The sequence below is a fragment of the Vombatus ursinus genome, unplaced genomic scaffold (assembly GCF_900497805.2).
Source record: "Vombatus ursinus unplaced genomic scaffold, bare-nosed wombat genome assembly UNPS02014781.1, whole genome shotgun sequence".
Lineage (NCBI taxonomy): Eukaryota > Metazoa > Chordata > Mammalia > Diprotodontia > Vombatidae > Vombatus > Vombatus ursinus.
Window position 1 is genome coordinate 10,506,904 of NW_020954559.1, and position 15,771 is coordinate 10,522,674.

The window sequence follows — 15,771 nt, forward strand, 5'->3', positions numbered from 1 at the left end:
GAACTCCTAATAAGCTAAAACTATTCCTAGGGTTTTACTTATAATTGATCTGTGGCTGGTGCCTTTCAATAACAGAATTTATATTGAGGAGACTGCGGAAATGCCTAGAATCTGGTTATTTTTCCATCCATATTTGTTTCCTAATTTGTGATTATATTTATTTGGTTCTGCAAACTCAAAAGTCAAAGGATTACATCGGTCAAACCATCAAAAAACATTTTCTTCAATCATATATGGTTTTGACTCTCACTATGTACTTTCTCCATTTGACTCACCATTAAATAGCATGATATGTGTATGTAAGCATCATAAAGTGGGTCAGGCAAGTAAAAGAGCCAACCAACTACAGAGCTCACCAAAAGATAAAATACAGTGGAATAGCAAACTGTCCCTGATAAGAAACAGAATGACTAAAGGACATAGATTTTTTTCTAGAGAAGAGAGAAGGCTAGGAACTTTGCAAGTATGATTTAAAAGACATCCTTTCTGGCTAAGTGATCACAGACAAGTCAGATCCTCTCTGAGTGTCCCAAGCAACTCAGTAAGACATAAGCTACAGAAGAGGTTCATTAGTTTTAGTAGAGAGAGTTTCCTCAATAGGAGTTACCGAACCCTATGAAATCACTGGTCCAGGTTAAAAAACAAACCAAAAAAAGTATGAAATGGCAGTATAAAAAAAAGATATATAACAAAGAGTATAGGGGCAGCTAGGTGGTGCAGTGGATTGAGCACTGGCCCTGTATTCAGGAGGACCTGAGTTCAAATCTGGCCTCAGACATATAACACTCACTAGCTGTGTGACTTTGGGCAAGTCACTTAACCCGAATTGCCTCACCAAAAAAAAACAAAAAAAAACAAAGAGTACAGGAATAAGAAACAAAGAAAACAGTCTATAAGTTAATATGAAGCAGAACAAATGCTGAAGTAGAAGTAACTAGGATAAAAAGGGCAAAGTTATTATATGCTTTTAAGACAAAGAAGTGTAATGTATGTTAGATGGAAAACCATATTTAGAACCATGGAAGAGTTTATTAGAAGCCAAAGAATCAGTTATATGGCATACAATGCACACACATTTTAGAACCAATTTAAGAATCTGTCATTCATTTTGTAGTTTTATAATATATTACCTTAATTGTAATGTAGTTTTTTAATGATTTTGACATTTTTTCTTTCCCTTTAACATGCAAATGCCCTGGCAGAAAAACAACAAGGTTAAATTAGTTGTTCATGAAACATAACAGAACTAGTTATCCTATAAGAAAAATCTGATGAGCTGATATAAGTAACTGAAGGCATTAAAAATTTGTTCTCCACAGAAGCAGAAGCACCTCTGGCTGAATCAAGGCTAACATATTAATGTAAGCATTACACTAAATACAGAAAATAGAATCACAGATCTAGACCTGAAGGGATTCAGAAACCATTTAGTTCAAACTATTTCACTAATGTCCTATTTGCTTCTTATCCCACAATTTAGAAATATCTACTTAATAGACCAAGTACCTGGATAATAATTAAAATATTACTAATTTTTACAAATGAGGAAACTGGAAGTAAATTTAATAACCTAAGAATTATATTCCAACAAGTTTAGGCACATTGACAAGAAAGCTATAAAGCTGAACAGAAAAGGTTTAGACTTTTTTGATTTATTACATAAAAAATCATTATCTTATGAGTTGGAATGAATTTTATTAGATTTTCTAGTTCAACTTCTCCCCTACCCGCAATGTATGAGTCCTCTCTACAACATCCCTGATCATTTGTTATCATCCCACTTATGCTTACACTCTAATTCCAGGGATGGCAGTAGAAGGCAGCCCATTTCACTCTGAGAAAATTCTTCATCCCTATAACTTTCTCATACTGTTTTTAATGCTGTCTCTGGAGCTATACAAGATAAAATCTAATGGCTCTTCCATGTAGTAACCCTTCAAATACTTGAAGATAACTATCATGTCCCCAAGTCTTCTCTTCCCAGGTTAAATAAGATTCTACAAATTCACTGATTCACCAAATCCTTCTAGAATTAGTTCACATCTTCTTTGTCATATATATATAAGAGAAGAAGTTAACTTCACTAAAGATTTTTTTTTTCTTAAAACAAACACACACGTACAATACACAACAATATAAGGAGCTTCTAAAAGCTCTGGTATTTTTCCTAAGCAGTACAACTTCTCTCAAAAAAAGTCTCTTAGGCTCAGATTCCAGCCAGTCTAGCCAACAGCTCACTAATATTCAGATTCCTTAAGAGATTGCCCAATATGACAGATGTTCTAATAAAACTTGTCTTTGGCTGAAAAAAAAAAAGTCTCTTAGAAATATTTGTTCCTAATGGGGGGATTTCCCTTTCCTAGTCTGCTTAAAAACACTATGTTACAACACAAATGTTTTCTTTTTTTTTTTTTAATTTTTTATTTTTAGGCAATTGGGGTTAAGTGACTTGCCCAGGGTCACACAGCTAGTAAGTGTCAAGTATTTGGTCTGAGGCCGGATTTGAACTCAGGTCCTCCTGACTTCAGGGCTGGTGCTCCATCCACTGCACTACCTAGCTGCCCCCACAAATGTTTTCTGAGAACTGTTTACATAACAGAGTGTCAGAAAAGTGATATAACCTAGAATGGTCATCAAATAATATTACATTAATAAATGAAGTTTGGCAGCATCTCAAATAATATTTATCTGACTTTTTTATTTCTCTAATTCAACTTTTTTCATTAGGAAGAATTAATAATTCTCCATTGTTTTATTAAAGGAGATACGTGACATTTTTTTTATCTCCAGTATAAAGTTAAAGGAATATAAAAAGTATATGTTTAAGATCTTACTTAGTAATTAGAGAAAATAAATCAATTAAAAAGTGATTCTCTCCCTATATTTTAAAGTCAGTATCTTTTTGGTGTTTCTAAACATTCACTGGATGCTTTTCATACCAACCCTGGCTAAGCCTGACTAATTAGTGGACGACGTTTAAAGGAACCAAAGATAATCAGTACAAGTGTTACCTTCTTCTCATTCTGAGGAACAGAGGTATGCCAATGGAAGTACACTAATTATAGCCAGTGCATTTTGCTAGGACCTTTAGGATACCACCCTGATAATCCATGGACCACTGAAAAGGGTGAACTAATAGGGAACTAGGCACATGCAGAAGGACTATATTTATCAGGAATTGTCAAGAGCACCAAGTCCTTCAAAATGAAGTATGCCTACAGTCTTCAATGGTTTTCAGAATAATATTTTATTTTTTTTCCAATTACATGTAAAGACAATTCTTAACATCCTTTTTTTTTTTTTTTTTTTGGCAATTGGGGTTTAGTGACTTGCCCAAGGTCACACAGCTAGTACGTGTCAAGTGTTTGGTCTGAGGTCGGATTTGAACTCAGGTCCTCCTGACTTCAGGGCTGGTGCTCTATCCACTGCACCACCTAGCTGCCCCCTTAACATCCATTTTTAAAAAATTTTGAGTCCTAAATTATCTCTCTCCCTCCCTGCATCACCACCCCCTCCCTAAGACAGTAAGCAATTTGATATAGATTATATATGTGCAATAATGTAAAACATGTTTCTATATTAATCATGTTGTGAAAGAAGAAAGAGGCCAAAAGAAAAAAACCATGAAAAAAATTTAAAAAGTGAAAATAGTATGCTTCAATCTGCATTCAGATTTCATCCATTCTTTCTCTGGATGAAGGCAGAATTTTCTATCATGAGTCCTCTGGAATTGTCTTGGACCACTGTACTGCTGAGAAGAGCCAAGTCTTTCATAGTTGATCATCGCACAATGTTGCTGATACTGTGTACAATGTTCTCCTGATTCTGCTCACTTCACTTTGCATCAGTTCATGTAAGCCTTTCCAGGTTTTTACATGAATACATTTTATCAACTCTGGCTCTACTTATATTTATTCGGTTAAGCACTGAGAAAAAAAGTCTAAATATTTTCTATTTCACGTGATCACTAAAGTATAGTATAGCATCTTACATTGCAAACTATACATAACGTCCCTTAAGAAGTTCTCAAATTTCTACCAATAAATGAGAAGACTACTTTCCTCATCTACATCGTCAGGAATGTAGCAACTATATCCTGGAACCTATTTAGCTGTAACAAGGGAAAAGTTGTGACAGATTGGATATATTCAGCATCCAGACCATCACAACCACAGCAACAAAACCATTTTTATGTTCTTCATAAACAGAAGACTTTCTGAAAAAGAGATACTTTGAAAACATTATTGGAAGGTTAAATTTTAAAAGGATAAAATTTAAAGTTGTGAGGAATGTGAAAATATAAAGAAATTGGCTGTTTAATATTTATTGAACAACCTCAGAGTATTAGATGCTATGCAGAATATATACCAAATAATGACTGACTTTTTATACTTACATTTTTATAAAATCAAACAATTTCAAAATTGAAAGGAGCCTCCAAAGCCATTTGGCCTTATCCCTCCATGAAAAAGAGTCCCTTCAACCTCACACTCAATATGTGGTCATCGAGCCTTTGCTTGAAGACCTCCAATGTGAGAGAACCTACTGTATCTCTTGAGCCTACTTTTAAATAGATAATTCAAAATGCAATTAAATTTTTCTTGACATCAAATGTATATTTGCCAGTTTGTGACTGCCATCCATTGCTCCTAGTCTTCCTTCAGGGAAACGAGACCCATGTGTCTCACAGACTATCCATACAACCCCTATCAATATTTTTACGTTAGTTCTAGACATTTTTCGCCCCCTTTTTCACTTGATTCATTTAATTTCCTACACTAAAGTTCTCTTCCAGTGTTTTACAGCAGTACAGAGGTAGACTCGAGTTCCTAAAGAACTCGTTAGTAAAGCATGAACTTGGGCAGGTTCTATCAAGCTGGAAAGGCTTCAAGTACAAGCCCGATGACAAACTACATATTTTTCACCTGCGGATCAGCCTAAATAAATTCAGACCCTCAATACCAAGTTGTCTATGTACTGACTGGTTTGCTGGCCACAGCAACTCATAAATGGACATGGAAGGATTTGAGATTTAGGTTGGCAGAGGGACAACTGGTTACAACAAATCACAGATCCTTTTAATTAGATATATGAGAAGAAATAATTTTTAAACTTAAATAATTAAGAAGACAAGCAAAATCTGTGTGTTGGGGAGGAGGGGGGGCCAGCAGTGTATGGTGTTTCCCGTTCTACAAGAAAAGATACATAGTGCATTAGATAATGTGAGGAAAGATACAATGAAACCTAATTCTTGGTATTCCAGAATCTCTGGTGAACCACACACATAAATACAAAGAAAATGCTATCACACACAGGGAAATAAGCAACTTGCTTTCTTAATCTCGTAAGGCAGTGTGACATTATGGAACTTGCAGTAAGAGAAACCTAAGTTTAAGTCCTGTCTCTGACACTTATCTGTGTGACGATGGACAAGCCTTTTTGAGTTTCAGATTCACTACCTCCCTCCCTCTGGGGAGCTAAGCAGAAATCACATTAAAAAGAACTATGCAAACGTGAGTTATCATATATTTTTGCTTATAGTCACTATTAAAAAAACAGAAAGACCAAAGATTTTTAGCAAAATTTAAGCAGTCCACGGTAACTTATGCAACACATGGATGCTAATGACAATTTACAATATGGCAAAGAACTGTCCTTGAAGATTTAAAGGAAATTGCCAGCTTGTAGAGTATGCTGTATTCTTCCTTACCTCATGCTGCTTTTTTAATCTATGCCATAAATGCCTTCACTGTACTTTAAACCATTCTTACACTCTTCTCAAAATCATAACAATATCTCATATTACCACATGTATTCTTATCTACCAAGCCCTTACCATAGCTTTCTCTTGACAACAGACAAATCCAATTGTACTACTGCTCAGGATCTCTGACACATGTTATATGACTTGACTACTGAGGGGCTGGTTTTAAAAAATTATGACTTATGTATAATAAGATACAAAGCAGTGTTAAAAAGTAAAGAAAACTGGTCAAATGAATATAGTATTATATCCAAAAGATAGAACTGTCTTCCCAATAGTTTTAGTCAAGAGAAAAAATTACACATTATGTTGAACATTTTTCCTCCCAGTACACACAATCTAGTCAGTCTAATTTATTCCTATATTCATTCATTCAATATATTCATTAATCCATTACAAGCAAAAAAAAATTCATGTTTCCAACAGATAATAGAAATTCAGAATAAACAGATTTCAAAGAGATGACAATTTACTGAAGTTATACATATGTATATTTGTTCATTTGATATACCTCGTTTCAAATATAGCACTAGCATATCATTAAAGGCTGAATTCTTGCACAATAAATAAAACTAATTAAAAATACCACTTACCTGAATGTAAAAAATAGTTTCCCCACTGCTTGCACTGGTGATATACCTCACACTGTGCAATTTCATTTTCGTGATGTGGAAAAGCTAAATCAATCCCACCTGTATGGATATCCAATTGGCTTCCAAACACTAAACTGGAAAACATAATCAACTAGTTCAATACACTTACTCAGCAACTTTTCTCCAGAATGTCAAGTGTGCACTACCCCCAATCCCACATAATGTTGCAGAGAGAAAATTATTAAAATGAAACACAAAGCTCTAATCAAACCACTGAACATTTGTTTATTTCTAATGCATTTCCAATATGTTAAAAAAAAATTAAACTGAATGCAAATGGAGACTGGTATTTTAACCTAGTTTTAATGCTCTACATTTGCAGTGAATAGTCATAATCTTTCTTTGAGCCTAGAAATCTGTGAATGACATTAAAAAAACCCACTGCACAGTCAACTGCTCTGACTTGAAAGAAGTTAATACATGCAGGGTGACTGCAAAGCAATAAGACTAATTTTCTTGTTCGGCTCAGGACTTCAGAATCATACCATGTAAACCAAGTTAACAGATTCAAAACTATATTTCAGTCATGCTATTCTTGTTTATTTAGTGACATTTTCATTATTAATAGTCTAATATTAGGTATGCCTACCAAAACAAATTATTTAATACTAAATTCATTTGAAACCTGCTGACTTTTTGACAGGTACTTAAAGCAACTCTAGCTTACATCCAAAACATGATGTAGTTTAGTGCTGGGTGGGCCTGGAGTCAGGAAGACCTGAGTTCAAATCTGGCCTCAGACTTACTAGCTGAGTGACCCTGGGCAAGCCACTTAACCTCTGTTTGTCTTAATCCACTGGAGAAGGAAATGGCAAACCACTCCAGAATCTCTGCCAAGAAAACCCCATGGACAGTATGGTCCACAGGGTCATGAAGAGTTGGACACAAATGAACAATAACAGCATCACGCTATTATCTAGATCAGCTCTTGTTTATACCCTATAGCCTTGATCATAATAACAAAATCACAAAGTTTACTGAATACCTACTAAATTCAAGGTTCTCTGCTAGGCACTAAAAGCGATATAAAGGTAAGTATTTCTGCCATCAAAGTGCTTTCAGTTGAGAAAAGATATACATACACACTCACATTTTAAAAACTTTTAAGTATCAGTTCAAATGCCAGATGAATTCTTCAGAAGGTAACTGCTACAGGAATTCATAGGAAGAAGAAATCACTTCGGTTTTGGGGGTGGTCAGAAAAGACTTAACAAAGAAAGAATCTGATTCAGGTACTGGGCAACATTTGAATAGGTCAGGGGTTCTTAACCTTTTAGTGTCATGGAGCCCCTTCAGACAGTCTGGCAAAGCCTGAAGAACTCTTCTCAGAATGTGTGTGTGTCTGTACGTTTCAAATAAGTAACTGAAGGAAAAGCCAAATTTCAGTTAGAAGTTGGTAAAAATAAAGATGTAATTTTTCCCCCCATACAAGTTCACAAACCCCCTCAAATCTATCCATGATCCCCTCCAAGGAGTCTGTAGGATTCCAGGTTAGAACCCTTAAAATAAATAGGTAGAGAAAATGGAGCAGGACATTTCCAGCAGGCCAAATGACATGAACAAAAAAAAAAAAAAAAAAGGGAGGAAAGTAGAAGGCATTTTTCAGAGGGCACTAAGTAAACCAGTTTGATGGGAGCAGAGGGCAGCATTTCTCCAGAACAAAGTTGACTTTTACATTCAGGCAAGAAGTCAAACACACTACAAAATCAACTTGCTGCTCTGCTACTTAAATACTGCCATATTCCTAACTTTGCTTCTTTACACTTTGATCATTTTGAAAAATGTTCTTCAATAGTATAACTGGTTATTAAATAATCAGGTTATCTTTGGAATTAACGTCCCCCTTGTTTAAGACTAGTAAAAAAAAATGTCAATCCTGAAAAAATGTAAAGGTCTATGGTCATTTCAGCCAGAAATGTGATCTTCTAAAGAAGTGAGGAGACTTCAATTAAAAGCTAATTATGATACGAGTAATTCAATACAAAGCCAACAGTAGGAGTGTGCAACCCTAAACGGTATCCTAATGCAGTGGCAATCTTTAGAAGGAAATGTACTTTTAAAGAATTCTTAAATTTTTATCATTATCAGCTGGATTCTTTACAATCACTTATCAGTGCATCCCTCATACGTCCCCCTGAAGTAGTATAACTCAGTATAAACCCACACATCAATTAAACAGCAAAGTTAAAAGTAAAAACCTGGGTCTCCTTACTCCTCCAGTTTAATCAACCACACTAGGAAGTCAGCTCACATGCACAAGGAATGGTGATTGTGTCACCAAGAATATATTTCAAAAGGCCAATGAACACTTCACTGACCTAAAACTCTTTCTATTCTTTAGAACTGACATGGTATTGGCCTCTCTTCTTCTGGAGTGTTACTAAGAAATATTTAAAAGATTTCCACCAATTATTTCACTGATGTGCCTGCTGTGTACCCATGACGGCTATTCAAATTAAATACATGCACACCTACTATAAAAAGGGGCAGCTCGGTGGCTCAGTAGATAGAGTGCTGCGCCTGGAGTCAGAAAGACTCCTCTTCCTGAGTTCAAATCTGGCCTCAGACATTCACTAGTTGTATGATCCTGGGCAAGTCATTTAACCCTGGTTATCTCAGTTTCCTCATCTATAAAATGAGCTGGAGAAGGAAATGGTTTGCAAACCACTCCAGTATCTGAGTCATGAAAAGTCAACAAAACAACAAATTACTGTAAAAGAGGAAGATCAGCCCATAAGCCTGAAGGGACAGCTGACTATAACAAAGAAATTTAGGTTTACTGTAATCTGATTTGCACCTCATTTCTACTGTGAACTGAGAATTTCTCGATTTTATTTATCAGAATCACTCCTAAGGCAATATTCATCCTCAGAATAAATTAATTCAGAATATTCAAAATTGCTGACAATTAATTCAGAGTTTGGTAAAATGAATGTTTTTACACATTAAACAGTTAACGGGTGTAAAATGTCACAAAGGCCAATATTAAATCATGATTATAAGCTCCATGACAGCAGCACGTCTAACACTGTGCCCTCTCTGTATATGGGAGGCATTTAAATGTTTGTTGAATTGAATTTAAATATTATGAGTTAGTTTTCTTTAAAAATGTAGAGCAATTTAATGTAGTGAGTTAAGGAATGTCTCCCATGTGAAAATAAATTAGAATTTAAGGAGGAGCATAAACTTGGGCTGAAGTGCACAGACTGGAGGCTAAATAACTGCCTGCTGACTGACAGACAACAGGGATGATTAAATATTGATTTCCCCAGGAATACAAACAAGGTGGGTATACCACAGAAATGTTCTGCTTTTTTCTAAAGTCTCATCATGTCTCTGATGGTCAGGATTGAGCTTCATCATAGACCCGTTCTAAGAAAACTTCTAAGATTATTGGCAAAAGGCAAGTAAATAAATAATGTTGTCTACAAGACAGAAACTAAGGCAAGACTGGAAATCACTTTTGTACAACCTGAAAACCAGAATCCTATATGGCAGTTGTTTCTACTACCAACTGAGATTTAAAAAAAAAAATTATTATAGCTGAACATATTCAAACAGTATTTTTAATTCACCCACAAACTATTAAAGCTTTTCCTGGTCTACATCTGCTCACATCAACACCCTCTGCTGACCAAACTGTGTACTGTTTGTTTTCCATTCGCCAAGATTTAAAAAGTATATAAAGCAAGTTAGCCAAGAAAACTGACCTTGAGATTGTAGAACATTCAATGTGCCAGCCAGGCCTTCCATTTCCCCAAGGAGAGGCCCAAAAAATTTCCTGAGGTTTAGCTGCCTTCCATAGAGCAAAATCACTGGCATGTCGCTTATCAGAATCATCTGCAACAACAAATAATTTAATAGAAAAAAAAATTTTAACTAACATACTACGCAAGTGAGGCCACTAGAAACACACTCAAAAAAATTCTGCTGTCTTACAAACGACCACGCATTTTTCTTTTCACTGATTTCTCCCTACCTACAAAGATAACAGATAGAAAGGTTGCTAAGTACACCAAAGCACTTGACAGACACTGACAGTTGGTCCAGTTTTAGTAAAATGATTAAATGAATGTGAACTGATAAAATGTAAAGAGCCTACTGAATTGGACATTACCTCAATCATCCTTGAAATATATCTTTGAGAATGTAATCCTTAGTTATGACTATAAAAGAAATTTTCTGTTCTGAATTACAACAATAAAGCCTGTCAAGCCAAGTCAATGAATTGAGTGCCTACTACATGCTAGGCACTGTGCTAAGCACCTGAGCAGTGTGTCTGTATCATGCTAAGCATGATACAGACACACTACTTTTAGAGATTTTTATTGCCATATGAATGTTGTAAGTCTGAATATTAAAAGATAAAGTGATCCTTCCTTTCTACAAAATCTAGTTAAGAGTTTGAAAGATATCTTGGAAATTATCTACTCCAATCCCTTTCTTTTTATAACTGAGACAACTAAAGGTTAGAGACAGTAAGTAACTGATGCAATAGTTACACAGCTTGTGTCTAGCATTTAGTACAATGCTTCGTAAGCGCACAATAAAGGCAGGCAGACTGACTGGCAGTCTTCAATTAAAACAAAGATTTCTCAACTCTCAGGCCAGCTGCCTCTGGGAAGAAAACACTGGAGAATTTGCATAAATGGCACAAACATTTGTAGTATTACAGATTTTTTTTTAATTTTAGCAAAGTTTACTGACAATATTTGCCAACTTAAAGTTCTATATTCATTGAATTTTTGAGCACCTACTGTCAACAAATAAGGACCATATACCACAATAAAGGAAATGAGGGAAGAGTTGATAACATAAAAGTTATTTTGAAATAATTTTCCTAAAATAATTAATTTTTGTCTTTTTAATTTCAGAGGGTTGCTATAAGAAAAACCCTTTTTAAAGTCTTAAATATATAGCTATGAACTAATGATACGAATCAGAAAGACTATAAAGTATTGGAAGATATTTCTGCACTGAATGTTCTTTAAAAGAATCATCTTAGGGCAGCTTTACATATATTATAGTCAACCAATGCAGTCAATGCTTTAAAAAGTTTTGAAACTTTCTGAAGATAGTTTCGGGAAAAAAAAAAATGAAAAACAAGTTATCCCAAATATCCTCACTAGCAGGAAATATCCATCTCCTCTTCTTTGAGAAGAGATTTGATTTCTCAGAAATAACCCAAAGTCATCTGAAACCAAGTCAGATGAGTCAAATGGAAAATCAACCTGGGTTCTTAGTCAAAAACTATTTCAAAAGTACAATGTACTGTGGGGCACAATCTTGGTGACAAAACCACAATTTGGATCCCACACAGTGATACTCCAAATCCTCCAAAACTTCCACATAAGCTTAATTAACTAGCCTAATGAGGGAAACTTTACAAAAAGAGTTCCAGTAATTTCAAAGAAACAGACAGTCTCTTCCCTGGTGATTGTGGTGTTTGATTCTGGGTCATATTGGAAATATTATGTTTCATTACCATTTACTATTTCCTTAAAAACAAGTTATTTTTTATAGTTTTCTTTGAAAGACAGTAATTATTCATTCTTTGCCTTAGGTATTTGACATATATTTGTTAAATAAATTACTAAGCCACTCAAAATACATAGCACAATCTCCTCAAATTTTTTTTTCTCATTTTTTTTTGGTGAGGCAAACAGGGTTAAGTGACTTGCCCAGGGTCACACAGCTAGTAAGTGTCAAGTGTTTGGTCTGAGGCTGAATTTGAACTCAGGTCCTCCTGACTTCAGGGCTGGTGCTCTATCCACTGCGCCACCTAGCTGCCCCTTTTTTCCCCTCGTTTTTTAATTCTCTTTTTAGAACAAATATTTATCTTGGTTTCGATGATGGTCTAAACACAAGACAAGCCTCAGACTTTCACTATTTTCAGAGGTCCTGTGGATCACTAGAGAACCACTTCATGCAACCATTTCATAACATATAACTGCTCTACCTTCTTTAAATTCTTTGTGCCAGTCAAAAGCTTTTTCTTAACATTAGTTCATTCCCCCATCTCCCTTAACATATCATTTGCAGATTTAACTTCAAACAAGATTTTATATTAACTTCTTCAAAATAACGGTCACTCATTTTCATGTTGGTACAAAATGAGACATACTTCCATTCACCAAAGCTGCTAACAAAGGACTGGCCAACTTCCAAAGCAGTGACTGCTCTAAGTTGAAATGTTTCGTAATATCTGCTTAAGATCACACCTTTTCCAATGTTATAAGTCACACAAGAAAATCAGTTTCATTGTTCATACCTCATTCAGACCAATGGTCTTTTAAGGTTTCTCTGGTAAAGCTTGAGTGACATATTGGAGAAATGGAAAATAATAACTAGCAATGTAATGTGGTATTTTAATCATATCCCTATTAGTAAAAGAGTTGAAAACAAATTTTAAAAACCCGACCTCATTTCTTACATTTCTTACATAGATTTCATTCCTGAGAACCAACTGAGCAATGCTACTACTGATAAAATCCTGGTTTAATCAAATAGTTTAGAAGGCAAGGTTTATGAAGACCTGGATATGATGGCACACTTCTTTTCAGTTTATATACAAACTTGATTATCTCTTCATTTCCCAATCTGATGCTGTTAATATTTACTGACTACTCACAGAGGGCATAACATTGGACTAACACATGGACCAAGTACTAGAAATAGAATACAACAGGATAACAACATACATAAACATTATAGCACTGAAATGGAAAATATAACAAGATAATCAAACTTAAAGTTGGAAAATTATGAAGGATGAATTTGGTCCCAAAGAAGAAATATTAGAAGACACCTCTGCTTGCTACTTGCAGAAGTCCGAGTCCATGTGGAACACTACATATCAAATCAATTTTTTCAATGTTTGATCAGTTTTACTAATTCTTTTCCTCTCCTTCCTTTTTCTCTCTTTTTATAAAAAAAAGTCTTTGTTATAAGGGATATCTCTGTGGAAGTAGAGGGGAAGGGACATGAAGAAATCTAGGTAATGTTAAAAAAGAAAAAGATACCAATAAAAAAACTACTTTTAAAAAACACAACATGCCAATTTCATCTTAAGCCCTTAGGAGAAAATTCAATCAACCTACCTGATTCCACCCCTTCTTCTGGGACAACACCAATTAATTTCCCATATTTGTCTCCTCTAGACTTAAGGTCAAAGTAAACATTACCTTAAAAAAAAAAATCATTATTAAAATCAGTGGTTTATTTCCCAGGCTGAAAGACCAACAGCTGTGTTAACATGATATCAAACCAAGTTATTAAAGTTTAATGACATTTAAATTTATTTTTGTTAGTCTGTGGATCATAAACAGGAGTTTAAAAAGTACTTTTCAAACTATACATTTGTACAAAATCGGAATACAGATAAAGTACTGTGTTTAATTGGCACAAATTCTTTATAATAAAGTTTTGGGGAGATTTTTTTAAAAAGATAAACTATAAGGCAAGCTAATTTCACTAATCTTGGACATTCCTGGTTCATGGGAAATCAGTAAACGAAATTGTTTCCCTAACCCTAATCTATATGAAGGCATTTTAGGTGTCTTACTTATAAGGTTCTGTCTCTACGCTGAATAACATTTGTCTATATTTTTACACGGACACATACACCACATTTTTCAAATGAGATTAAGAGACAGATTCAGAAATTTCACTGCAGAACTAGTTGTAAGCACTATCCTACTTCTGATGACAAAACTGTAATGAAACAGAGCTAAAAAGCAAAAGGCTCAGAACTAAGGAGACCTTATCAAGACAGTAAAAATACTATAAAATACTAATTTATGAAGTCTCCCTAGCTGTTTAAGCTGCTGTTTATGCTAAGGATGATGTTCCTCCCTGAAAGTAGGTAGGATTAGCAACTAAGTAGCACAGAAATAAGCCATTTTAATTAAAATCAGAAATTTAGAGCTGAAGGAAGCCTTAGAGATCACTTAGTTCAATCTCTTTCATTTTACAGATGAAGAAACTGAGGCCTCAAGTGTGAGGGACTGTCTGATGTTGGCTACTGCCAGGTGGGCGTTGTGGCAAGACTGGGGTAAGATCTGGGTATTTGGAAGTCGAGGCAGGGGCTGTGGTAGGCGGAGTTGTGGTGAACTGGGATGGGCTGGATACGGAGAAGCCCTGAGGCAGTGGGCGGTGCTATGTGAGATAAGCTGGGTGCAAGGAAGTAGCCAGAGCATGTGCTCCTGAGGCAAGGGGCGGTGCTACGTGGGAGTGGGACGGCAGAGGACTGAGTTCCCTTTGCTTAGTCCCCTCCCTATATGCAACGTCAACCCCATACGCCTCCTTCCTGTGACCTTCCTGACTTCCTGGGTCCCTTTGTGTAGCACTGACCCCAGACGCCTCCTCCCGGTACCTGGGCCTGACTTCCTAGGTCACGTACTCTGTCTATGCACTAATCCCAGACGCCTCCTTCCTGTATCCGGTCCTGGCCTCCTGCGTCACTCCCTCTCCCTTTGCACTAAACTCAGACAGCCCCTTCCGGTATCTGACCCTACAATCATTGGCTAGTAGGCGGGCTGAGGAGGAGGGGCTAAGTAGGTACTTAAGGAACGAGCGTGGTTAGATCATGCGCTCTCTTTGCTCCTGCTCTGTTGCTCTGGCCTTTCTGCTTGGCCTTGCTGTGATGGCCTCTGAATAAAGCTCGGGTGTTGGCAGCCTCCTGATGGGTTCGTCTCTGTGTGTGTGTGTGTGTATCCGGGTAGGCTCCGAAGACTGGTAAGTAGTATGACTCTGGCAGCCTGCTCCTTATAGGAGGAGAGTGTACGGCGCGGCTGGCACAAAGTCGGCGCGGCCGGTACACTCAAGAGATTCAAAGACTTGCTTAAGGTCACAGATAAGCAACGAATGGCAAAGTCGGGACCTCAAATCTAGGACTTGGTCTACTACTTCATGTTGCTTACCCCTCAAAAGACAGATGAATTTGATTCAACTTTTATATGACTATTTTCTTGTTCCCTCCATCTTAGATCATGGCAGTCTTCCAACTCTTCAAATTTATTATCTTTAGATTATAGCTAGTAATATAATTAGACCTCATATGTGAACTAATTGTGAGAGGAGAGAACAAATCTCAATAATAGAATTTTTTTAAAAAAGAAATGAAGGGGGCAGCTAGGTGGCACAGTGGATAGAGCACCGGCCCTGAAGTCAGGAGGACCTGAGTTCAAATTCGGCCTCAGACCCAACACCTGACATGTACTAGCTGTGTGACCTTGGGCAAGTCACTTAACCCCAATTGCCTCACTATAAATAAATAAATGAATGAATGAATGAATAAATAAATAAGAAATGAAGCTTTAATAGGAAATAACCCTAAAAGCATATACAATATTC

At 36.0% G+C, this 15,771-nt stretch overlaps 1 protein-coding gene across 2 annotated transcripts in view; it reads right to left on the reverse strand.

Moving 5' to 3' along the window:
- LOC114046272 (probable cysteine--tRNA ligase, mitochondrial) overlaps positions 1–15,771 on the reverse strand; it is a 61,258-nt gene that overhangs the window by 28,067 nt on the left and 17,420 nt on the right. The window contains exons 6-9 of one of the 2 annotated variants that reach the window (XM_027866560.1): positions 13,518–13,601; positions 10,128–10,257; positions 6,358–6,491; positions 1,131–1,195 (exon numbers count right to left, since the gene is read on the reverse strand). In XM_027866560.1, coding sequence (XP_027722361.1) covers positions 1,131–1,195; positions 6,358–6,491; positions 10,128–10,257; positions 13,518–13,601 — 413 coding nt within the window. The remainder of the gene's footprint in view (positions 1–1,130; positions 1,196–6,357; positions 6,492–10,127; positions 10,258–13,517; positions 13,602–15,771) is intronic. The other variant, XM_027866561.1, reaches the window with a different exon arrangement.